Source organism: Cydia pomonella, chromosome 26 (genome assembly GCF_033807575.1).
Source record: "Cydia pomonella isolate Wapato2018A chromosome 26, ilCydPomo1, whole genome shotgun sequence".
In the NCBI taxonomy this organism is placed as follows: domain Eukaryota; kingdom Metazoa; phylum Arthropoda; class Insecta; order Lepidoptera; family Tortricidae; genus Cydia; species Cydia pomonella.
Genome location: NC_084728.1, coordinates 2,659,640 through 2,685,808, shown reverse-complemented (window position 1 = coordinate 2,685,808; position 26,169 = coordinate 2,659,640). Strand labels below are relative to the sequence as shown.

Sequence of the window (26,169 nt, the reverse complement as noted above, 5' to 3'; positions counted from 1 at the left end):
CGATTTCGTTTTGGCCTAATTTTTCTTTCCCTAATGACACTTACCACAATCGTAACATACGACCCTAATGTTACATAGCATAACAATCATTGCGTCTAATCATTAAAAATCCTAAAAATCATATGTCCTAACCATCTTTATACCTAATTGCACGCAGCCCATACCTTATTATGGCCTAATTATAATACGTTTTGGTAGTAATCACTAATCACCCAAATTGCGTACAGTTAGCAATATCGACGGAGACCTGCTTGCGCGGGGCTCCTATTCTGTGCCGTTTGGCCTTCGGCCGTTTGAAGATACCTAACGAACCTAATAACCTACCGTTAAATTTTCACCGTCCCAATCCCAACACTCCCAACACCGACAATTTTACAAGCGCCAACCATTAAGGCAGATTTCGCACCTCGTTAATTTGCGAGTTCATTACTGCATATATGGAAAATAATATGATGACAACTGATAATTAGAGCAGTACCCATTAGGCCAAAACAGTTCGGGCATCACATTATAGTTCACACTTTAATAGGGATTTCATGTAATATGCAACAAACCATTAGGGATACTCGCCATTAGGACAAAAATGCTTAGAAAACATAACATTTAGGTAAAACAATACATTATGCAAAATTATCATTGCGCCAAGTGACTGTTATGCCAACTGATCATTAGTTCATAGCAGTTAGGCCAAGTGATTTAGGCCAAACGTTGTTAGGCATTCAGAAGGACACCCAGGGATAACTACCTACTCAGGCAACCCAATTTTATCAATAGAAAAAGGCGCTTAATTCATAATTTGTATGGAATATTGATCTTTAGCGCCGCGCCTACATTTTTAAAATTTGACGCTCTTTTCTACTGACAAAGTTATAGAGTATAACTATTAAAAATCTGAGTCTCGGAGAAACGAAGTGCAGCCACATTTCTCGAGAGGCGCGTTGATGGCTATCGTTCAATATAGTGAACACAGATACTTAATATTTTTGGTATGACAGACTTACGTCGTCCTTTATCTTCCAATCTTTTTAAATGAAACACTAATACCAAAAGAAGTAAATAGTATGAGTAGAAAAATCGTTATCGAAATGTTATGATATGTTTCATATTCTGAAATATTGATGATTTCAAATATAAAAAAAATCTCGCTGAAAGTTTGGGGGTAAATCACTAGAATGAGAGTTATAAGTTATTTTTGCACCTACTATATTGTCGGTCTACGGCAGATTCTCTAAGTACCTACTTTCTATTTACACTTAGATTTAGTATCTAAAGCGTATCGAAAACAAATTCAAAGATATTCCATTTCGAAAAATCTCATGTGTAAATACGCTGATTACCAAATCGTTCACAAAAGTAGCATACACGCATACATAAATAAATTAACATGACAAAATACTTTCTTAAACAATATTTTTGAATATTCCGCCGAAACTAAGTCAAACTTTCTACCTTTTACGTTTAATGTATAATGCATTACAATGTTATTGTGTTTGCGCTTTTAAAACAAGTATACAGGCCCGGACATGCCTAAGAAAAAAGCGAAAGTCAAGTCGCCGATAGTCTATGCCTTGTGTAGCGGCCGGCGATCGGTGAAAGAAGAAATGGAACGCCATTTTGATTCCGCTGTCAGTTCGATTGCAACTTTTGGCGGGAAACGACGACTGCTTACGTTTTTAAATTAAAAAATATATGCGTGCGTGAATAACTGAAGTGTCGTAAAATAAAATAACGAAATGGATTTAAGAGAGATTATCAAGTGGTTTATCCCGTGTTTTCACATTTTGCTAAAATTGGACGCTAGAATGACTCTAATTTGGTTATTATTGTTTTGTAATCTATGTCCGAGTATTAGTGCTAGTGAATTAGATGAAAGTAGTAATTTAAATAATGCCAAAAATGTAGTTAGTTACGAAAATAATTTTAAGTTCAGCCAAAGTGAAGTTCATGGGAATAAATCGTTGGTTTCTGAGGAAACGAGCAATGAAGACACTTCCGTTGGTAAGTGTTTCATTTCCGGTTGCTTTTTACCGACTTTTTCCTTATCCGGTTTCTTTTTATTCAATTTTAGTTGACTTTATAATCTAGTTTATTTACTACTGATATATACAGTTTATGTTTGGATTCTGAAAAAAGCATTTGTGTGTGGAGCACGAAAATATATTTCAGTACCCCTAGTGTGAATATTTTCGACAGCGAAACGTTACGTACGCGTTTGCGTTAAGTGTCATTTTTGACTTTCCAAAACGTCCCGCTTGGCGCGCTGTTCAAAAACCCATACAAAATGAGACTTAACGCAAACGCGTACGTCACGGTTCGCTATCGACTAAATTTACACTAGGGGCACTGAACAGAGAAAAAATTATGAATTACATAATGTTTTTTACTCACATATACAAGTGTAAAAATTTGGGTTCACGCAACTTACTCAAAAGTATGTCTCATAGCTTTTAATCGCGGACATAAGAGTTATGGGACATATGGATTTTAGGTATTAATAAAGATATTTCTGAGTGATAATGTAAGCGCACATAAGGTCTTCTACCTACTTACTAGTCACCGACATGGGCACTTTATGTCAAAGTGACAAGGATTAAGTTCGAATACAGAAAAATCTTCGTTGTTCAAATTTAACCGCTTTGACGACCGGTCTGGCCTAGTGGGTAGTGACCCTGCCTACGAAGCTGATGGTCCCGGGTTCAAATCCTGGTAAGGGCATGTATTCATGTGATGAGCATGGATATTTGTTCCTGAGTCATGGGTGTTTTCTATGTATTTAAGTATTTATAAATATTTATATATTATATATATATATCGTTGTCTAAGTACCTACCCTCAACACAAGCCTTATTGAGCTTACTGTGGGACTTAGTCAATTTGTGTAATGATGTCCTATAATATTTATTTATTTATTTATATTTTTCAGCAAGTTGAGTGCACCCATATTTTTACACTTGAATTGACATAAATATTGGCAATTGCCTTCAGCTCGATCCAAAAATTCTTTACAACTTTTACGTCGCCGTTCCTTATCAAGCGGTGTCAGCATTTTTGGTACCCAGCGCGCAGTATTTTTTTTCATGTGTAAACGTTCATGTAAAATGTGTCCTTCCCTTTCTTTACTAATTTGTAATTCCTCCGCTATCTGCCAGATTTTAATTCTTCTGTCAGCCAGAACACATTTTTCCACTTTTTCAAAAATTTCGTCAGTGACCACCGTGACAGGCCGCCCATGGCGGGGGTCATCTTCTCTCTCATCCTTGTTGAAATAAACGAGCCCATTTTTTATCATAGTGTACGAAGGGCTTAAATGATGGAGAGTATCCGTCATATAATCAAAAATCTCTTTAGGACATTTTCCTTTTTTTTCCAAAATACTTAATAACTGCTCGGTGTTCAAATTTATCAAAATTTCCGCATTCGATAGACATTGTTATGTTTATCCGCGCAAAGAACTAAAATCGAATAACTTTTTTTTAATGGCGGCAATATTTAAAATGCCCAAGAGGCGGGGAAAAAAGTTGCATAGTTTTTTTTTTTAATTTTTCTTTTTTTTCTAGCTTAGGCCGCGAATATTTCAGCCGCCCCTCGTAGAATAAATATTATACCTATGACAATATTAAACAGATCGATCTAGTCGCACAGTAAGCTCTATAAGCAAAAATGTGTTCTGAACATCAATAATATATTGGTTGACTGGTAGAGAATGCCTTAAGGCATTTGGTCCGCCGTCGCTTTTCGTTAAAGGAAACATCGTGAGGAAACCGGACTAATCCCAATAAGGCCTAGTTTACCCTCTGGTTTGGAAGGTCAGATGGCAGTCGCTTTCGAAAAACTAGTGCCTACGCCAATTCTTGGCATTAGTTGCCAAGCGGACCCCAGGCTCCCATGAGCCGTGGCAAAATGCTGGGACAACGCGAGGAAGATGATCCGACTTACATAAAAGTTCAATGCCCTCCGCAGCACTTGAATTGCTGCTCAAGCTGCCTCGCCTTTGTACATTTCTCGGTTCCTAAATGTTTAAGAAAAAACATTAGTGGTCATTTTTCCATTCTCGACATTTTGCTCTCTGGATTTGGCCGTAGATTAATATTTATTTTTATGAGTTCAATATTACCATTACCTGTATCTGTATATTTTGCTTTTTAGGGTTCCGTACCCAAAGGGTCAAACGGGACCCTATTACTGAGACTTCGCTGTCCGTCCGTCTGTCCGTCCGTCCGTCCGTCTGTCACCAGGCTGTATCTCAAGAGCCGTGATAGGTAGACAGTTGAAAATTTCACAGATGATGTATTTCTGTTGCCGCTATAACAACAAATACTAAAAACAGAATAAAATAAATATTTAAGGGGGGCTCCCATACAACAAACATATTTTTTTTGCCTTTTTTATAAATAATGGCACGGAACCCTTGGTGCGCGAGTCCGACTCGCACTTGCCCAGTTTTTTGGTATTCTGTACCCCTATTGTAAATTTATTCGATAGCGAAACGTGGCGTACGTGTTTGCGTTGTCTCATTTTGTATGTGATTTTGAGTTTCCAAAACGTCCCGTTTGGCGCGCTGTTTCTAAATCCCATACAAAACAAGACTTAACGCAAACGCGTACGTCACGTTTCGCTGTCGAATAAATTTACACTAGGGGCTATGGTTATTATAAGACCTTGGTTACTTGAAACAGCGCTAAAAATGTCCAAAAAATGTGCCGTAAACAGACGCCTAGCATACAGAATCGGCAACAATAAACGCAAAAATCAAAACAGTCGGACACCGATAATTTTTTTCTCATTCCGTTCCCAAAGTTTCGTTACGATTGGTCAAATTTTGGAGAAGGAAAATGTCGAGAACGAAACCTCGATTTCTGAGATTTTTACACAGGGTTTTTCGCCGAAGCTGCAGATGTCCTTATCGCACTAATTTTAGGAGCCGTCTGCGCGACAGAGACATTTACCTAAAATTCTCAAATTTGAGAAGGGGCTGAGCTGGTATTTCCTCTTAAGCAGATTTCAATGGTTTTTGTGCGGAATCTTTAAAAATATTGCATTCCAAATTGAATTACCAAAAAATCTTCTGCTTGTGTTTTTTTCCGTAATTATTGACTATTATTGAGCCAATAGTGTCATGGCAAACCATAAAACTTTTTTCCTGTTTGTTTTCAAGTTCGATGTCGAAATCCCAAAGTCCCCAAACCACAATACGTAAAACCTTTTAAGTCCCGATGTCCATTTAAAATAACAAATAAGTACTAATTTACAGTACGTATGGCGTTAATTTACCGCCCTAGTGCGGTAATTAGCTCTATTTGTGAATATGTCGAAAATTTTAAGGGCCATATGTACTGTAATAGTACATTTCGATGCTCACTAAAAGGACATATCCGCACGTGTATCCAACGACGTTTTGTAATACAGTTGCGAAAAAATAAGAAAAACAAGTTCCTTTTATATGCATGTTCTATAAGACAGAAACAATTATTATTACCTAAGTATCGTTATTTACGATTATTTGTGTATCGTATATTTAAATTGTATGAAAACAATATCGAATGTTGCCTTTGAAAATTTAAAACATTCTTGCAGTAAGAAAAACGCTTCTGCTTTGACGGGCGTTTCGGCAGTATTCCGTTCCATTCAGACAACTTATTAAGAACGGTTTTTCATTATTCAATATGTAAAAAAAAACGTGTTATAATGATGAAGAGGTAAGTAATAAAATATGAAATATGCTCATATTTATTATTTTTACATTAACAGTAGGTTTTTATGTTGATTACGACTTTTAAATGACACCGACGAAGTATAAAAAAAAAAACTAACGTTAACACTCATCAATAAGTTAGTCATGAATTGGAACACGTGGAAAAGTAAAAAGACTAGTTCGCGAAATCCAACTTTCCGCACGCTAAACAGCTACGTAAAGTAGCACTTTTTGAGCAACTGTATTAAAAAGTAGGTTTATAATTATATGTCTACCTTTTTTTTCAAAAGTTTGCAAAACAATTTTTTTTTTTCAAAAAACGAAACCTATGAACTTAGAACATATGCTGAAGCGATCAACATCAAAATCAAAGTGATTTGTTAAGATTTAGTTAGTGGAAACCTCTCCCGAAATGAAATTTCATAGAAAACTACCGTTACTTCGTTAGGTTCAAAAAGCTATTCTTCCCTCTTAATAGCTCTGGGATTTAGAAGGCTAAATAGAAAACTACCTATTACATAAATCACCCCACGGTAGGTAAATAATCAAATTACTTAAGTAAAATGGAAAGCGTAATTAATAATCACTCATCTTGCTGGAAACATGCGTCTAACGACAATTACAAATTTGAACGTTGTTAATAAGACAATTAAGTCCGATTTACATTGTACGTTAAGATCGCGTGATGAGATCCATAGACGAGCGCTTTCATTTTTTTAATGTTATTGACCAATGCTGATTCGTTCGGTCATAGATAATGAGGAAAAAAAGGTGGTCATTGCCTTTGAAATGGCGTGGTTTCTGAAGGTAATTATAATTACGTGTTATCATAATTAACAATAATTAATAATGACAACACAATGCAATTGTAAATCTGTCCGAAAAGTTTCACTTGAAGCGTAGAGTCCTGTTAAACAGAGATGTGACTTATTTGAAATTTTTGTATTAAAATTCAAAATACCTATTTTGTATTTAAATACGTTTTGAATAAAACTATATTTTAATTTATTGCTTACATTTGTATTTATTTATTTACAATAACAATAAGTATACATAATGGATATATACAGATGATTACTATAACTAGCTTAAATCTAAAATAGACCCTTGAGGCATTGTACCAAGCATGCTGGCGGCATTTCCTCGTTGTATCACAATACTAATACGTTGTGCGAGGAAGCCGCCAGCTCTTCGGTCACCAGTTACGTCAACCAGACGTTTCGCGATTTCTGCAAAGACAAATGTATTTTATTTAGTATTTTAAATACAAATTAAAAAAATATTTTATATTTATTTTGTATTAAGAAGAGAGCAAGCTCTTAGTGGCGGAGAGGAAAATATGGCGGAAGATTCTGGGAGGGACCTATCAGAGATGAAGATGGAACTTGGAGGCGTAGGAAGAATAGGGAGCTAGAGGAGCTGGTTGCGATGGCCAATATAATTGGCGAGATCAAAGCCACACGACTCCGCTGGCTCGGTCATGCACCTAGAGAAGATGGGAGAGGATCGTGCCGTGAGAAGAGCGTAGGTATGTGGGGCAACCGGGTGGAAAACGTCCGTCTGGGCGTCCCAGATACCGCTGGAGTGAACTGTTTGCCCTCGGAATACCCAACTGGCGCGAAGTGGCGCAAGATAGGGCAGAGTGGCTCTCTTGTGTCAGAGTCAGAGGCCAAGATCCTGTTTGGGTCACTGAGCCAGTGAAGTAAGTAAGTATTTAAATACTTTTTATATTACGAAATTATTCGCGCTTAGCATACATATTTTTCGCATCTCTGGTCCTAAAATATGTATGCTAAGCACGAATAATTTCGTACATCGTTCGCCATTTGCTATATCAAACGCACGCGAATTATTATATTGGTTTCTCGCTTGCACAGTGTGACCGTCGGCACATAGGTGGGACAGCAATATAATTACGCGTAAAAGATAGAGATAGGAACAGGCGGTTCAATGTACGTAATTCTTCGTATAGACGTCAGATTGGTAGCTGGCCTTCAACGGCTTATCCATTGTCTATTGTTAACTAAAACAGCGCGTGCCACTACCTACAAAAAAAAGGGTCGTATAATTCTAATTAGGCACGTGAGCGCGGGCTAGTCTAACGCTAAAAAAACCAGTGTAGGTGTCCTCTCCGAAAGCGCGCCTTTGTTACGCATATCGAGGACACATTTTAGGCTGGTTCGGTAGCGTTCGACTCGCCGGCACTTAGTATATTATAACCGTATAGGGACCACACATGAACTTGCAAATTATTTTTCCATTTGTTCATTTTGAATCTTAATTCAATTACCATAGGAGTTGTAATTAAATAACCGGTTAACGTGACCGGGCCCTTTTTTTGCAGGTAGTGGCACGCGTCGTTTTAGTTAACAATGGACAATGGATTGGATAAGCCGTTGAGGGCCAGTTATAAAATACAAAGCTATACACTAACAAGTTATACAAAGCTAACGACTATACTTAGCGTCCTTATCTTACCCAGACATCGTGTCATTCACGAAGACGCATGTCTTGACTCGTATTGTGATGTGATTAAAGGTTAGATTTGACATATCTGCGCGTCATCGTGGATGACACGAACTATAAATCTGCAGACTTTTCAGTGACAAAGCGGAGGTGTGAACATAAACTACAAATCACTATGAAAATATGGTGTCTGTCTGTAGTGGCAGTTCCACACTTTATTATATTAAAGTCACAACAACACACTAATTGGCTTTATACCGGGTGTTTCCTATAACACATTAAACTGCAAGCAATACATTAAACTGTAGGTTGTACTTTGTACTCCTTAAACTGACTAACATTTGTTCAGCAACTTTTATAAATAACTTTTTATTTTTATTACCTTTAAAGTTTATTCTAAGCATAGACATATATATTACTGCGTAAAGATAAGCCTTACGAGCACTACGAATGGGGTCGATACATGGGTGTCAAAATCTCATTTAGTAACACCCCTGCGCTCAGTCGTGTGGCGAATTGCGCAGTGGATAGGCGTTGCTTAATGTCATTCCCAATTTTTTAAAATACCTAATTGTGTCGTGAAATTGTGTAAAAACTATTACAGAAAAATCAAATAAACTTATGAGATTTCATATCATTCAGATTGCATTAATTTCTTGCTTGAAACAAATTTTTTTTCGATCTTTTATTCTAAGACGCAATGTATTCGAAATTTGTTATGTTTAAAGCGTGATAAGCAATATTAAAAATTATATTTTATTTGTATGTAAAAGTTAATTTTTTTTTCACATTTTCCTTCATAAATAATTTTCTTTTCTCTATGAAAAAAAAAGTACAATTTGAGCTCTTTGAAATGATACCCCCCGTGACGTAGTCACTAGACTTTGAAATTTTGCCCCCTCTTCATATTGGGCATTTTCCATAGTTAATAAAAAAAAATCATACTTTCAATGTGTCTGGGTGAGCGTTGTTCATAACTATTCCATATTTCAAATCGATAGCTTAAGTGGTTCTCAAGATATTTAGCGTTGTGACAGACAGACAGACAGACGGACGGACAGAGTCGCACCACAACGCCAAAAACGCCATCTTTGAAACTTTATTTTTTACTTATGAATAAGTAAATCAAATAAAGCCAAGGTGTTCGGTCGATATAATTGTACAGTCAATATTTGTTCAGTTCCGGAGGTTGGTCTCGACTCTCGATATGGAGGTTAAGTCTGTTTACGAATTTATTACAAAACATGTACATAATATAAGAACATCCGGTGACATTTGAGTCATCTACCGGTCACAATTTTATTTAAACCAATACAAGGACGAGCCTTACGGCCAATAAGAATGGGGCCAGTACAGCGGTGTCACGCACACGAATTCGAGCCAATCGTGCAGTCAATAGTGCAAATTTAGTGTTTTTTTAACATTTTTAATATTAATAAATAATTACAGTGGCGCCAAGTGGTGAGCATCGAAACGGTAGCCCTCATTGTAATGCAGAACGCGCCATCCCCGTTCGTCGAACCGAAGCTTAAAGCCCCCTCCAGACTATGCGCGTGAATCGCGGCGCGACTTCGCGGAACGAACATACCGCGACGTTGACGTAGACTCCACACTCGCACAACTTCACAGCGATTTCGTAGGGCGCCCAAGCGTCAGCTGATCGGATTTAGTTTGCGGCAAGACACTGATTCAAACTGGGAACTCTCAAATTCATTTTTGGTTGATCAAGTTCGTACCTATTCGCACCGAATATAACCAAGTAGCCACCATAGAAGGTTATGACAGTTTAACAGATTAACCGACTCGTGAGCGAATCGCGGCGCGAAGCGATTGGAGTGTGGAGTCTTGCAAGTTCGCGCTTCGCGTCTCCTTTGACGTGGGCCAAATACCGACAAAAAACAGGGAATAAGGCGCGAAGGCGTGAACAATTCGCGGCTTCGCGCCTCTATTCGCGCACGAGTGTGGAGGGCCCTTAAGGTTTAGACGGCGCGAGAACTCACGTTTGCGATTCTAGTTACATTGCGGACTATTGAGGTTATAACCAATTCGGCTACCGATCAAATACCGCAATGTAATGAAACTCGTATGCGAGTTCTGGCACCGTGTTAATGAGCCCTAAGGATTTCACAGTAATAATATCCACATTTTGTCGTTAATGTTCCGTCATTAAATTATATAATTCTCCGTAATATAACATTACATTAGCAATTTAAAGTAGGCCGAGGGTTAAAGTGACTTAATATAATTTTAATGTGATTATTGCATAATACGTAGGCATGTGAGATTTGTACCGTTTTTTATTTTAACTTTCACTAAGAAGACACGTACATACTTGAGATAACAGGAGATAAGCAGCATTTTCACATAAAACCTTCGAGCAGCACCGGCTTCCGACACGTCAAAACTCAAATCAACATGCGACATGATTTTGCTCTATTTCTTATGTTTTATAAGCTGACTGGTTTTGTTAATTAAACTAGTTACAGACATAGATATACCTCATGCCATGTGCAAAGTTTGAAAAGTTTCATTACAATCCAACACGTAGTTTTAAAATGAGAACGAAACTCCGCTTATACGCAAAGGTGATATTCGGCCGAGCTTGCTGTGGACTCTGGAGAACTTTTTTTTTCTTTTTTTTTTTGCGTTCGAAGTGCCTGGTGGGGATAAGTAAAGCGATCCCAGCGTATAAGGTGGTAAAAATTAGAGCTAACTGCGGTTAGCGTCTTTAACATGTCGTACAAGTTATATGGCTCGAAATGAAACTTTAATTTACGGTTTCTCCTGAATTATTCATTTAAATTGTATGGCGTAAGGGACCATTGTAATCTGTATGAAATGCTTAATATAACTAACGTATTTAATTTGATAATTATTAATAACGTCTCCGTCTAAATAGCTTTGCAAATGCCACATATTACGTGATCTTTTTCTAGAAGTTAAGATTGGATAAAGTAAGTTATCCTTAAAATATATACATTTATCATCGCAGATTTTTTGTAGACCCAATGAAAGAGAGACAAACCCACCATACATTGTGTTGATATAGAAACGGTTTAGGCAGCGTTTTCGATTAAAGCTCCTAGCCAGCGTGATTTTTTCCGACAACATCGTTATATTTCAACCAATTTACAGAAAACCTTAACAAGTTATATACCTAAACCTTCCTCAAGAATCACTCTATTGATAGATGAAAGTTGTATGAAAATGAAAATCCATTCAGTAGTTTTTACTTTTAGAGTAGTTTTATAAGATGTAGTGCATTAACGTTTTCCCCGTAGACTTGCGGACGCTAGGTTGTAACAGTCGTGCACATAGCGAATTCATAAGTATGACTGCGCAACGATATAATGTATATTAACTATCTAGTCAGTCAGCGATGGCGAGAAAGTTCACCGCCCCGAATGAGACTGGTTTGTGGGTGCCGTTTGGTGAATTAAGTGAATGAGTGAATGGGTGAAGGTTACGCGGGAATTGGGGCTGTATGTATACAACAGGACTTAGTCAATTTGTGTAAGAATGTCCCTATGATATTTATTTATTTATTTAATCTTTATTGCACATAAGAAAACACACTGTACAATAGGTTTCTTTATATATTGAAGCCGATAACTGGCAGGAAGTGGCACAGGATCGGGACAGGTGGCGTTCTCGCGTTTTGGAGGCCAAGACCCTCTTCGGATCACTGCGCCACAATAGTTAGTTAGTTAGTTATATATTGAATGCGTTTATTTTTGTAGTGTTTATTTTTAATATATATTGTTATAATAAATATGTATGTTAGTTTTAAGTTGCCTGAAATAAAGATTTCCATTTCATTTGCCCAGCAGTGGGATAAAATAGGCTCGTGATAATAATATTATATATATCTTGAGTATCCATAACGTAAGTATTCTTGAAACTGTGGAGCTTAGTCAATTTGTGTAAGAATGTCCTAAAATACTTATTTATTTTATTATTCAATTTTATAGACAAGTTAATAAAAAAAATTTATATAAGTAATACAATTAACTAAACTAAAACTACTATATAAAACTAAAAATCTAAATCTAAAATGGGCCCCCGTGGCAATCTGGATCGCTATGCTCAAGCGTTGGACGAGGAAGCTGCCAGCTCTCTTATCCCCGGTCCCATCCACCAGCCGTTTCGCCAATTGCCGGTATAGGCCCTGCGCTGCGGGGCCCCACGGACCAAGAGTCTCGACTCCAAATGCAACAAAGTTGTAGTTGGTGTCGAGACTCCCGTATTTGCGCTTTTTATTATTTTTTATTATTTATGGTGACAGTTTAGTGCAACCGACCGTATAGTGTCCAAAACAAACTGTCGAAATAATTTCCCCGCTAACTGGCATTTAGGACTAATGGTCCACTGGCTATAAATTAATCGCTGTTAGAACACAACTGTAATAAGACGTAACAGATTACGAGGTGGGACAACACCTGTGTTTATGAATTGGGGAAAGTAAAAAACAAAATGGCGTGACATCGGAATGATCTAATAACCTTGTCGCTTGAAAGTACAGGGTACTTTGCGTCAAATCCAGTAGTTCTTTTTGCAGAGTTATTTATGATATTGGCCCAATGAATAATCCAAGTTTGTGACTGCGAGCGCCGAACGCAACTTTGTCAAAAATCTAGAAAACCGCGAAAATTTCGGTTTTTTTTTTTCAGACTTTGCCGATTATAACTCTAAAGGGATATCCTGCCTTTTCACCGAAAATTGTAATGCCGAATTTCACTTACCAACCAAATTTTTCGCAGACGTTTTAGTTGGCATAGTAACTTTTACCAAATAATTATTTCGCAACCATATCATTTCCCAACCCCATAGTTGGGAAATGAAAACTGCGTACTAGGTTGGGTTAGGTTAGGTTGGATTATGTAGGTAAAGTTGGGAAATGAAATTCGCCCAAATGAAATTTCGGCGAAAAATTGGTTGGCAAATGAAATTCGGCAATATAATTTTCGGCGAAAAGGCAGAGAACCCTCTAAAGGACTACTTTTTGATAGTACATTCTTAGGACATTTTTAAAAAAGACTAAATTTGCTGTATATAAAACTAAAATAGTATATGTAGACTCAATAGTTTCAGAGTGTGTGGTCCAATACATTTCTTTTCTGTTATTCAGTAAATTGTATATCGTTTCAGGTCGAACATTCGGTCGTCCAATGAAGAAGATGATGCAAGCGTTGATCCCGCTTGCGATGGCCATCGGATCAGCTGGTACATGGGCGGTGGTCGCAGCCCTTATAGGAGCCAAGACTTTGGTGGTCACGCTCTTTATACTTAAGCTTCTGCTTATGGCGGGCGCAGCTAAGGTAAATACAACCTTACTGTATTAGAGATATGGTATATATTCTTATGTTTCGCTGTAACATGGGCGGTCATCGCAGCCCTTATAGGAGCCAAGACTTTGGTGGTGGCATTCTTTACGGTAAAAAAAATCTATAATACATTCAATATAAACTGTTTTCCATAATTAATTATTATTTTTGTACTTTTATGTTTTTTTTTGACATTTATTATAATTAATGTTTAACGTAAATGTTTTTTAAGTGGTTTATGTTTTAAATTTAGTGTTAGTTGTGTATTTGTAATTTAATGTTAATTATTCATTGTAATTTTAAACGTGTGTAGTTTTTGACAATAAATATAATGAAATTGAAATTCACGGCAGAAAGAACATTAACAACACTAAATTAATTTAGCAGTGTTGCCATGAGATGTTGGGATTATATGGTAAACACAAAACGTTAGAGGCCGACCAAGCTATCTCTGCACAATTTTGCAAAGACTAAATCTGGTAATGTCATCATAAACGCATTTTTTTAAAAGAAAATGTGACCGTTATAATGGCATCACCACATTTTTGTCAAAGTCGGTACTAAGTAGAACTGACTTTACTAATTGTTGGTACCTATAAGTATCTGACAGAATTTATGACTATTAATTACGGTTAACTACGAAGTGTCTGTGACCGGTACTTATAGTAAAATTTTAAATAATTATTCGGTCAGTGCTCTTTCTTCAATAGTAAGTGGCACTTGCCGATTTAAATAAAGATATTTAAATATAATGTAGGTAGTGTATAAATAAACTAGTACAGTCAGCATCAATAGTAACGGATGAAACAAAGAGCCAAAAGTATCTGATATTCTTGATAACTTTTCCAAATATAGATAAATCTCTAAAGTTAACATTCAAAAGTATATCTTTTACCGTCTTAATTGTTCTACATATAGAACTAGTCAAAAATATACCGATAGTTTCATCTTTATATACATATATATATTAATTCCGTCGCTCGCTAATAGTCAGCTGCAAAAATATGTATCGAGAGAATCGTCTCATAAATATGGTACTACGCTCTTATTACACTGAAATAAGATGCTATGGGACATATTTTTGAGTAGATGTGTACACCCATATTTATACACTTGACTAAGTATACGATGTTTTTGTACCTACCTATGTATGTTTACACAGGCCGTGGAACTAGTAGAAGCCGGATTTAAGAACAGACAGACATACAATTACAACCCTGGTCCCCAGACACAACAAACACAACCGTACAACCCGTACCAGAGACCCATGGTACCCGTACCAAAACCAGTGGTACCAACATTGGTAACTTTTTGAACGATATTTTGTTTTCATCTTAAAGGGGCCACTGTATGGAAGGTAGAGGCAAGGAACAGAATCTCCATATACCAAAAAGTGTCCGACAAAAAACCATAAATAGGTGGCGCTACAGACTAGAATACTTGTGAAAAAAATCTAATCATAGACAGCACACTTCACTCCGTCAATAACGCCTAGGTTCTTAGCTACTCTAGCGCTACTCTGGAGAGATTTTGAACTATTATTTATAGCTGACAGCTGGACACTTTTACAACAGTTTTGCCTAAGGAGATTCTGTTCCTTGACTCTATCTTCCATAGGCCACTGATTACCAGTTCGCGGTACGATATCGGCCTGTCAGTTATTCGCGATTGTCAGCTTTTGCGAATAACTGACAGGCCGATATCGTCCGGCGAACTGGTAATCAGTGGCCCCTTAAACCTCATCTCATTTCTGCCGATCATTTTTAGCGCAATGTTTATGTTGGGATTAAAATTATATGGTATTGGCAATAACAAAGTGTGAAAATGTCATTATTAATGCCTAATTTCTATGAAAATATGACTAATTTGAAATATCTTTTTATACTACGTCGGTGGCAAACAAGCATACGGCCCGCCTGATGGTAAGCAGTCTACGTACCTTATGTATACCTGCAACTCCGGAGGAGTTACATACGTGTTGCCGACCCTAACACCGCACCCTTGTTGAGCTCTGGCCACCTTACTCACCGGCAGGAACACAACACTATGAGTCGGGTATTAGTTACCAGTACAAGTTGTTACCACTGGTGTTTTGGGTTTTTATTGTCATTACCATAAAAATCACCAATTTTACCACAAAAATGCGCATAAAAATACATCTGGTAGAGATGGGGCACAATCACAAATCTTGAATACACTTGTAGCTAGATAGCCCTTCTGTTTGAGACCTAAAAATCTATTTTAGAAAGCACCATGGATTGTTCTTTTGGTTTTATTACAAATCTTTACTTCTTGTTATTAAATCACTTACACATTAATGATGTTTCAAGACGTTGCTGCCTTTACCCCTTATTTACCTTTTTAGGGTTCCGTAGCCAAATGGCAAAAAACGGAACCCTTATAGATTCGTCATGTCCGTCTGTCTGTCCGATTATGTCACAGCCACTTTTTTCCGAAACTATAAGAGCTATATTGTTCAAACTTGGTAAGTAGATGTATTCTATGAACCGCATTAAGATTTTCACACAAAAATAGAAAAAAAAAACAATACATTTTGGGGGTTCCCCATACTTAGAACTGAAACTCAAAAAAACTTTTTTCATCAAACCCATACGTGTGGGATATCTATGGATAGGTCTTCAAAAATGATATTGAGGTTTCTAATATCATTTTTTTCTAAACTGAATAGTTAGCGCGAGAGACACTTCCAAACTGGTAAAATGTGTGTCTCTCCCCTGTAACTTCTAAAATAAGAGAATGATAAACCTAAAAACATATATGATGTACATTACCATGCAAACTTCCACCGAAAATTGGTTTGAACGAGATCTAGTAAGTAGTTTTTTTTTAATACGTCATAAATGGTACGGAACCCTTCATGGGCGAGTCCGACTCGCACTTGGCCGCTTTTATTTTATTTTATACCACGTCGGTGGCAAACAAGCATACGGCCCGCCTGATGCTTTTTGTATTTCCTTAAAAACACGGTAAGATTAGCAAAAAAAGCAAATGAGAAACAGACAGCAGACTAAAGTAGGTTGTTAATGTTTCTTAAAAAGTATGCAGAGGTCAAGTATATTCGGTACGGTAATTCCGAAAATCGACCATTATTTCTATGCGTAATTGCATATGCGTATTATTGGTATGCGTTGGTGACCAATCGTGCCATACATTTTTGTAGATTTAGCTTTATTAGCTTTAAACGAATATTCTTTTCTCCAATCTGCTGGGAAATGTTCACCTTACGAAAATAGTACGGGAAGTTCTTCGTTATGGTCAAACACAAATTAAAAAAATCAAACCATTATTGTCGTGTTTTAGCGGACGGGAAGTTATTACTGTATTGTTTTTACTTTTTAAAAACATGTATCCACTAAGAAAAACACAAACAGCCAATTAATATAGCCGCGGGCTGCGTCTACACGACCCGGTCAGCATCATTTCAAGCTATAGGATAGAGTTGTGTAAGACCGTCGTGTATGATCGTGCAAATACTGCTTAGTAAAATCAAAGGCTATATCATTTTTATATTTTTTTTAAGGATCTCATGCGTGCAAATACAGCTTATATTGCACAATTATATTGAATGAGCGAATATTTAATGGTACTGAATGGTAGAATAGTTGTGTTTTAACTTTTAAAAAATAATTAAAGAGGGAAATTGTTTTTGGCGTGAAGTTTCGATTTGAGTGCATCAATGCTTAAATTATGATTATTTTATCTGATTTCCTCGCATGTTTTGAGAAAAGCACTAGATATGCCTCGGCAGGAACAGCAATTCGTGGATTCGTCTTCTTTTTCGGACTCCGCTTCGCGTCGTCCGACAAAATCGAAACTCATCCACGGATTGGCCTTTCCTGGGGGCTTATCGCGAAAACCGAAATTCGTTGCGGGGATCTTTCTCTTTTACTCTTACTAAGACGTAATTAGAGTGACAGAGAAAAATGCCCGCAATTGACGAACTTCGATTTTCCCGGTAGGAGCCCTGGCCTCTGCAATAATGCACTATACTTTTACTTGTAGTAAAGGATGAGTCACGCTAGCTCGGCCCAGGGCCGGGCCGGAGCTTCCGGTGCTTCGTTTTCTATGGAAAGCCCCACGTGATCACCGATCAGCCGTCATAGAAAATGACGTGTCGGTCGCCTCGGCCCGGGCTGGCCCCGTCTAGCGTAAGTCAAATCTGCTGTCATGAACTTACGTCAGAAGGCAGATAAAATGCCATAAAAAATTGAATAACCTTTTAATCTTCAACACTTTTACCTTCAATGTTTTCCTCGTAATATTGTTTGCTATTGAATCATTATTTGACACATTTTGAGCGACTAGTGAAAGTAGCTTTCTAAGGCTTGCGTGAGTGAGATGACGCAATACGGGCAGTGGGTCAAAGCGAGACGGATGCGTGTTTTGGGTGCCTCTGGGTGCTGTTAGGCATTTGACTCTACAAGGTCTTAATTACAAGTCCTAAATACCATTTATTTTGACGACCGGTTTGGCCTAGTGGGTAGTGACCCTGCCTACGAAGCTGATGGTCCCGGGTTCAAATCCTGGTAAGGGCATTTATTCGTGTGATGAGCATGAATATTTGTTCCTGAGTCATGGGTGTTTTCTATGTATTTAAGTATTTATATATTATATATATCGTTGTCTAAGTACCCTCAACACAAGCCCTATTGAGCTTACTGTGGGACTTAGTCAATTTGTGTAATAATGTCCTATAATATTTATTTATTTATATTATTTATTACAGAGGTTGGTCCCTATTTACAAGCATTTTACAAGCTTTTATTTAACTTACAATATACAATATGTGTCTGAACATAAAACCCGTTAACGTTAAGGTCATACTGAGCAACTTTTAGTATGGGACCAATCCCATAATCGCGAAAAAAAAATGACTCTTCCATACGAAATTTCAACATCAGTCCAGCAGTATGGATGAAACAGCCAAAACTTCCCATAGTAAAAGATGCGCAGTATGACCGAAACGTTGAAGGACTTGAACGGTTTAAGTAATTGCTTTACGTTCAGATATATACTGTCGGCCCGATTCGAAGAATGAGATACAATAACGATAAGTTCTGGTTTATATACTAAGTTCTCATTTAGATATCGTTTGTATGTCGTATAGTTGACAGAAGCAGCTCGATACGGGCAACCAATGTCACTTTGACGTTAGAAATATCGTAGATAGATCTTATTGGGATCACAGCGGAATTAACGTCAATTTGGACATGTCATTAGTTATCGATTTTTTAAAGATCTTTCCAAGATCTTAAACGTGTCTTAATCATTCTTCGAATCGGGCCGTGTATGAAACTATGTTTGTACGGGTCAAATCTTGCTAGCTACCTAAATTAGACCCACTTCCCAAAATTCATTTGAGCTGAAACTTCACACACTGCAATATTATGGCACCATCAAGCTGATCTGATGATGGAGACAGGAGGTAGCCATAGGAACTCTGTTATAAAACAACGCAAACGAATTGTGTTTGGGTTTATAAAAATTGTCTCCACGATATTAGGTATTTATCTAATGAATGAAAAGTACAGTCACTGATAAAAGTTTGTATTAAAAGTATACATTTTGACAAAAATACTTATTATTTTGCATTGATAATGACCTCTATGTATTTTTTTCTTTTAGTTTTAAGACCTCTTATTAAAGAGACAAACAAATCATTCACAATAACAATATACATAATGAATATATACAGAGGATTACTATAAATAGGCCCTTGAGGCATTGTGCCAAGGATGCTGGCGGCCAGCTCTTCGGTCACCAGTTACGTCAACCAGACGCTTCGCGATTTCTGCAAAAAACTTATACGCGCTGGCACCCCATGGACCTAGAGTTTCAACACCAACAGACTTATTATTTTGTAATATCTTTCAGCATGACCCTCAACGCTCCTACTTTCTTATGACTCTAAAAGATACACTTTATCTCCAGCAAAGCTTCGAATGTGCAAATTATTATATTTATCTACTTACTTTATAAGTGGTGAACGGTATTTGTACTATTTGTCACACAATATTGCGAACACTATTAAGATTTTCAAACTACTTTTATTTATTTTTTTACTTACTTTACTTAAGAGCCACGAAAACCATGAAGCCACATGCTGCATTAACATGAAACTTGGCATAAACATTAAAGGAACGTATATGTATCTACATATCAGCTGGCAGCCCTGGACTCTATCAAGTCAAAGCTCCAGAGCCTTGAGCATCGCCGTCGAGTCGCTAGCCTATCGGTGTTCTATCGGATACATTTCGGGGAGTGCGCACAGGAACTGCACGACCTGATCCCAGCTTCCCCTTTCCATCATCGGACATCCAGGCGCGGGGAGCGGATGCACCCGTTCGTGGTAAACGTTCCATTTGTTCGCACGAAGCGACTTGCCTTCTCTTTTTGGTACGGACGGCTAAAGATTGGAATGCGCTCCCGCCATCTGTATTCCCTGATAAATATGACCTCGGTCTCTTTAACCTTTTGAACGCCACGCCTATCGCACGCGGCGCGTAATCGTGAACCTTGTCGGTACGCATGAAGGTTGATATTGGGCTGTAGGAAAAGGTTAAAGCAAGAGTGAATAGACTACTACTGAATCGGTGAGCTCCATCTTAGGCCCTGTCTTCACTTTCCATCAGGTAGGTAGGGCCAATAGCTGTTCAGTTAATTAAAAAAAACTATGTGTGTTTTTTTTGTTGTAAAAAATTGTAATATAAAGAAAATAAAACCAGAGGAAGCTTTGTAAGTTAGTATGATAATATGTGAAAGTACGATTGTAATAATGCGGCGACTAGTTTTTTGTGACTCTTAAGCATTTTGTGTAGTAGCAAAGAGAATTTAAAATAGAAGCTTATTGTCAAAGTAATCTTTGTGGCCACAGTAAATTTAAGGTGGCACCATCTACTCGAGCATAGGCCAAAGGTATGGCGCCATAGCTCTAAAAGATGTTAAACAAATTTAACACATATCGGTGAGAGAATAAGGATCAAAGTCAAATGGCGTTCTAAAAGTTTTAATCATGTGTAAATGGCAGTAAATTTACCGTAGCTACAAAGTTTACCTTGACAATCCGCCTATTTCAAATTCTCTTTGGTACATATTTTACCAGAAAAATACTATCTGCGGTCAATCACACCATCTTTGTTTCACTAACATCGGTTCAGCCATTGACAAGTTATTATCGTTTTGCAGTTCGGCGGTCTCCTCGGTGCCAAACTGCATCATCAGCCTCAAACACACTACGCTCCTCCAAGCAAGGAGATCCATCTACACATACATAATGGCCAACATGGGCATCATGAGCACGAGGAAGAGGTCATACCTAATATATGTAAGTTCTCATTTTAAGGGATTATCTCTTGCTACACTTTGCTATCTTGCTGCAAAGAGAATAAAGAAGACCAAGTGCTGCTCACTCCATACAACGGTTTTGTTACCAAACTACTATTATTTTCGTAGTGTACATCTAGCGTCAAGTAGCGGAACTCTCAGTACTGCTACTCGACAACAGATGTCGCGGCAAACAAAAAGTTTAATGCTCAACGATTTTCCGCTAATAACTATAGAGTAACCGGAACTGTATTTTCAAACCAAAATGTTCAATAGCGAGAGAGTGGACTGTAATTCGAAAAAGGGGGGCGATAGGGAATGAAATTTAGGGGCCGGTTGAGCAAGAAAGTTGTGAGATATTAAGATTAGAATATTAAATTAAAACTAAAATGTGAAATAGTGTAGGGCGAAGTTACCTTTCAGTCCGGGAGTTGTGGGGCTGAATCGTTGGTCGCCGTTGAAGACCGCTGGTGGTGATTCTGGCTGTCCTTGTCGCCAGCTAGAAGTAAGCTCAGAACCGTTACCTTGAGTCGTCCAACTTAGACCTCGGATTTTCCACTTCGGATGTGCCTGGTGCCCTTCGTCCACACAACACTGAGTCTAAATGCTAGAGACGTGATTGGCAGTAGTGCTTTCAATAAGTTGCGAAAATTAGCGAGAACGATGAAATACGATGTTAACTAGTGGTAGGTTGATGACACACTGACTCTGACGTGTCTATGACAGAGCAATATTCAAATTTCAACTGTGAGCTGGTGTTGTCACAGTAAATACGAAAAAATCTTGTAGAATACAAGGCCAAAGCTGAACAGTGCCATTGAAACGCATTGAGTGCTACGCTTACTCATGTTATAATATTAGCGGAAAATCATTGAGCATTAGACTTTTTGTTTGCTGCGATATATATTGTCGAGTAGCAGTACTGAAAGTTCCGCTACTCGATGCTAGATGTCGACTGCGAAAATAATAAGCATTTTGGTACCAAAACTGATGTATGCAGTGAGCACTCTATTACTTCTTATTAGTGTACACACTGTATTTAATAATATATAAGTAATACAAACTAACTAAATTAAATCTAGTAAAATAAGAAACCCAAAATAAAAATATTAAAAAACCCCTCCTATGAAAAGTCTCCCAGGTCTGTCCCCTGCGGAAGGGTGCCCATAAGGCTGGCTACGTTCCCTCGCTGAATGGCGATGCCTATTCTTTGGCCTAGGAATGAACCAGTCCAAAATCTCGCCAAATAGTACCTACTGAGGTGACATCTATCAGCGTACGCTTCGAGTTTGAAAAACTCTATAAAAAAAACTTTTTACTTGCGTATTTTTACATGCAATGAATGTTCCCACCCTCTCATAGCAAAAACAAATACGAAAATAAATATAACAACCCCCTACCGCAAATACAAAACTCGACACGTGTGACTATAAAAAGAATAACTGTAAAACCCCCTTTTTTAAACGCTTTTCCCTCTTTCCCCCTAAATTAATTACATTACACATAACTTGGCAATTTTACAACGGTGTCGAATCTCTTATTTTACGCCATCTAGTAGTTAAACTAATAGCAAACTCGGCACTGAAGTGATGCTAACAGACTGAGACATCTAGCGTCAAGTAGCAGAACTAACATTATATTGAGTAACCATTGAGTAGTTTACAAGCTTACGCGATTGGCCGCTAGATGTCTTGAGCCAGTAGAAGTGATTTTATATTTGTATCACGCTGGTAAAAAAATAATAATTATCGCTGATACTCAAAGTTCCTTTTCTTAAATTCGATAAACACACATTAATTTGCGTTATATTTTAAAACAAACTTTAGTTTTAGCTATTATTATTATAGATGGCGCAGATTATTATTTTTACAGTTTTGCTTTGTTTGCTATGTGCGAGTTTCACCTTTACAGGTTTGTCTCAAAAGAAGTGCAGGGGTGCTAAGGGGTCGTCCACAAATCATATGGCCTATTTTTGATCCCCCTCCTCCTTGGTGATATTTGGTGATTTTAACGCAACCCCCTCCCCCTGCCACAAGATCACGTGATAATTAAATTATGATGTGGGTACCCTTATACGCTAATCAAGTCTAATGTAGTTTCTACTGTATATGTTCAAGATGCTATCTCTCAAAAACAGGCACTGTAAGAATCTGTTCATCACTTATATACATAGGTACATACTTTCATATGTATTCATCGTTTGTGATAGCAATGGCGGATGATTGAGGAAAAACGTATCATAGCTCCCGCAAATTGTGACAGTTCTAAGTTGCGGTTGAAAAGCATGAGTAGGTATTTAATGTATATACTCGTAGTACTTATAATAATTAGGTAGGTAATTGAACAGTTATAACTAAGTAAATAAAGTTTGATTGAAACCACTTCTTTTCTCCTCGTTTTCCTATTTTGAAGTCAGAAAAAAGGTCCTTGTACAGATCCCCAAGCTTGGACATCTTATAAAAATACATATTGGACGCTAATAAACAAATAACTGTGAAACAGTGAGTCTACTCCCTACGAAATGTTTTAATATTAATGTTTTAAAGTTGGTGCGATGAATGTTTTTTATTGGCTAAATACGCATTTAAACTAGAGTGGACTATGTGATCTGATTAAATTTTTGAGTAATAATGTGGTTTTTAGCTTACCCGCTATGAAAAAAAATTACACGTGATATCTTCCCTGATCCCCCCCCCCCCCCTCCTCACCCATCGTGATCATTCGTGATATTTTTCTTACCCCCACCCCCCTCCTAACCGATCACATGATTTCTGGACGGGCCCTAAGCTTTACTGACTGTACAGACTGACAGTTTGTGATGTGATGATATCTATGAGATAGGGGTGTATTGGGCGATTTGACTATTCTTGCAAGTTTATAAAAACAAACGCCGCTTTTTACCAAAACATCCCTTTATCTTTTAATACTTTATTTATGTATTTAATCGCTAATGCACTGTAAAAAAAGTTTTATACACAAATAACATTAGGGTGGGTCTAAGCTAACTTTTCACCGATTTGAATGGAACAATTACCTAGTGAAATAGTGTCATAATAAACGTCATATTTTCATAGAAATTTGACATTAATGTTAATGATGACGTTTCCACACTTTGTCTTTAGAAATGCTACGCAGAGTTATCTAGTTCTGACTCTGTGCCATTTTCAACCAAAATTGCCTGTTGTCAATAAGGCGCTATTTACATGTAGGCTTAATTTGAAATCAACCTTATCGACAAGCGACAATGTGGTGCCTTTTAGTTGAAAACGTCACATAATTTATTTAAATGGGCAAGTTTTTACTTTTTTACTTACTTACTTACTTGCCCTGTTACGAGTAGTATGTTAGTTTGTGTGGGTCAAATCTTGGAAGCTAAATTTGACCCACTTCTCGATTTCCAATTGAGCTGAAATTTTGGATGTAGATGTAAATCAGATGACAATGTAATATTATAATGACTTGGAGCTTGATCTGATGATGGAGACAGGTGGCCATGGGAACTCTGTGATAAAACAAAACAACCTAATTGTGTTTACAGTACATATGGGGCTACTTTATAGCACTAGTGCGAGAAGTAGCATATTACGTTACTGTGTCGAACATTTAAAGGGCCATATGTACTGTAAAACGTTGTACGATACATGTGCGAATAGGTAATTCGCAACTCGTGTCGATTTAAAACACTCCCTTAGGTCGTGTTTTAATTTATCGCCACTCGTTTCGAATTTCCTATTTTTCGCACTACTATACTGTACTATTATAGTCAGACCACGCTAAGTAGGCAGCGATTTCGATAGCCCAGTCTGTGCAAGTGTTAAGTAAACGTGATAATTTCATAGAAGCTTGATGTTTAAAATAACACTTGTACTGTTTGGGCTGTAAAAATCACTGCCAACTTTATCTTGGTCTGACTCAAGTTAGAATTGCCTCGATTGTTGCCTGTGGAAAGAAAAGTACACTCAAAAAAGCTTGTACCAAAAATATTTTTTTGCCTAAAACTGACTTTAAATTTTTATTCGCAGCTTCGTGGTCCCGCGATAGTCCCGTCAGTTCTCCCGCCAGCATTTCATCGAAGGTGTCAGCGGAGGCTTACAACCCTTACCTATATCTAGCGGGCCCTCAGACTATAAGAACACCATACGGGAACTACGTCAAAGTAGACTGAGAGCTTACCTATTTTTTTTGACCTTAGTGTCCGACCGACCTTTTTTTGGGCTTAGCGCGAGAATCAAAATAATAGTTATCTCTCTTTTGTTCTTTATTTGGAAGATAGTCAAATATACGAACGAATGATATAGTTCGCGATAGTTCCTCTGTATCCTTCAGAAATATAAGTAAGGAATGAGTGCTAACTCCATACATCAGTTTTCTTACCGAAACGCGAGTTATTTCGTAGTCGGCATCTACTTGACACCAGATGTCACGAGTGTCGCGACTGACGAAAAATGTATAGGGGGCGTGCATGAACTGTAGATGTAGCCCAAAAGATGGCAGAACCTACTATGCAGAAGAAAACACGTGACGTGCGAAAAATAGGTAATTCGCAACTCGTGTCGATTTAAAACCCTCCCTTCGGTCGTGTTTTAATTTATCGCCACTCGTTTCGAATTTCCTATTTTTCGCACTTGTATCGTAATGTACTATTATTGCACCAACAATTACTACGTATGTATATACTGCGCCGTGGACAGTTTTTTGAGAAGTTTTCACAGATTATTTGTTACGAATATATATGATTGATGCACCAAGGCGGTGTGTTTACTGTTTGTGCTAGTGGCGCCCTCTACGCAGAGTTTTGCGTAATATTCCCTATTGATACGGTAATGGTATACGAAGACAATACATGTAAATATCCATTTAATTTAACTATTGCCCAAAATATAAAAAATGTTACCAATTGTATAAGATTTTGAAGAGTATTGATTGTACATACGTAGGCACTCTTATTACATTACTACCTAATCATAGATCATGTTATTTATTGAAATATATTAATATAGCCAATATTACTTAAGTTATTTATATTTGTTAGTAATAAAAACTTAATTAATATTTAACTGGTTTTATTTATTTTTCAATTTACTTACCGTAAAATAAATAAGTTAATAAATATTATAGGACATTATTACACAAATTGACTAAGTCCCACAGTAAGCTCAATAAGGGTTGTGTTGAGGGTACTTAGACTACGATATACATCATATATAAATATCTATAAATACTTAAATATGTACATAGAAAACACCCATGACTCAGGAACAAATATCCATGCTCATCACACAAATAAATGCCCTTACCAGGATTTGAACCCGGGACCATCAGCTTCGTAGGCAGGGTCACTAC

General features: G+C 37.4%; 1 protein-coding gene across 1 annotated transcript; it reads left to right on the top strand.

Annotated features, from left to right (window-relative positions):
- Positions 1-1,285: 1,285 nt before the first annotated feature.
- LOC133531981 (uncharacterized) lies at positions 1,286-25,878 on the top strand. Its single transcript, XM_061870438.1, has 4 exons — positions 1,286-1,998; positions 13,307-13,476; positions 20,689-20,827; positions 24,849-25,878. The coding sequence occupies exons 1-4, from the start codon at positions 1,734-1,736 to the stop codon at positions 24,989-24,991; spliced, it is 717 nt and encodes a 238-aa protein (XP_061726422.1). The 5' UTR covers positions 1,286-1,733; the 3' UTR covers positions 24,992-25,878.
- The last annotated feature ends 291 nt before the right edge of the window (positions 25,879-26,169 follow it).

Excerpts from the sequence above, each read along its gene's own strand:
- LOC133531981 (XM_061870438.1), top strand. The coding sequence starts at position 1,734 with ATGGATTTAAGAGAGATTATCAAGTGGTTTATCCCGTGTTTTCACATT. Across the intron at positions 13,477-20,688 it reads TTATGGCGGGCGCAGCTAAG|TTCGGCGGTCTCCTCGGTGC; the intron begins GTAAATACAACC and ends ATCGTTTTGCAG. Across the intron at positions 20,828-24,848 it reads AGAGGTCATACCTAATATAT|CTTCGTGGTCCCGCGATAGT; the intron begins GTAAGTTCTCAT and ends TTTTATTCGCAG.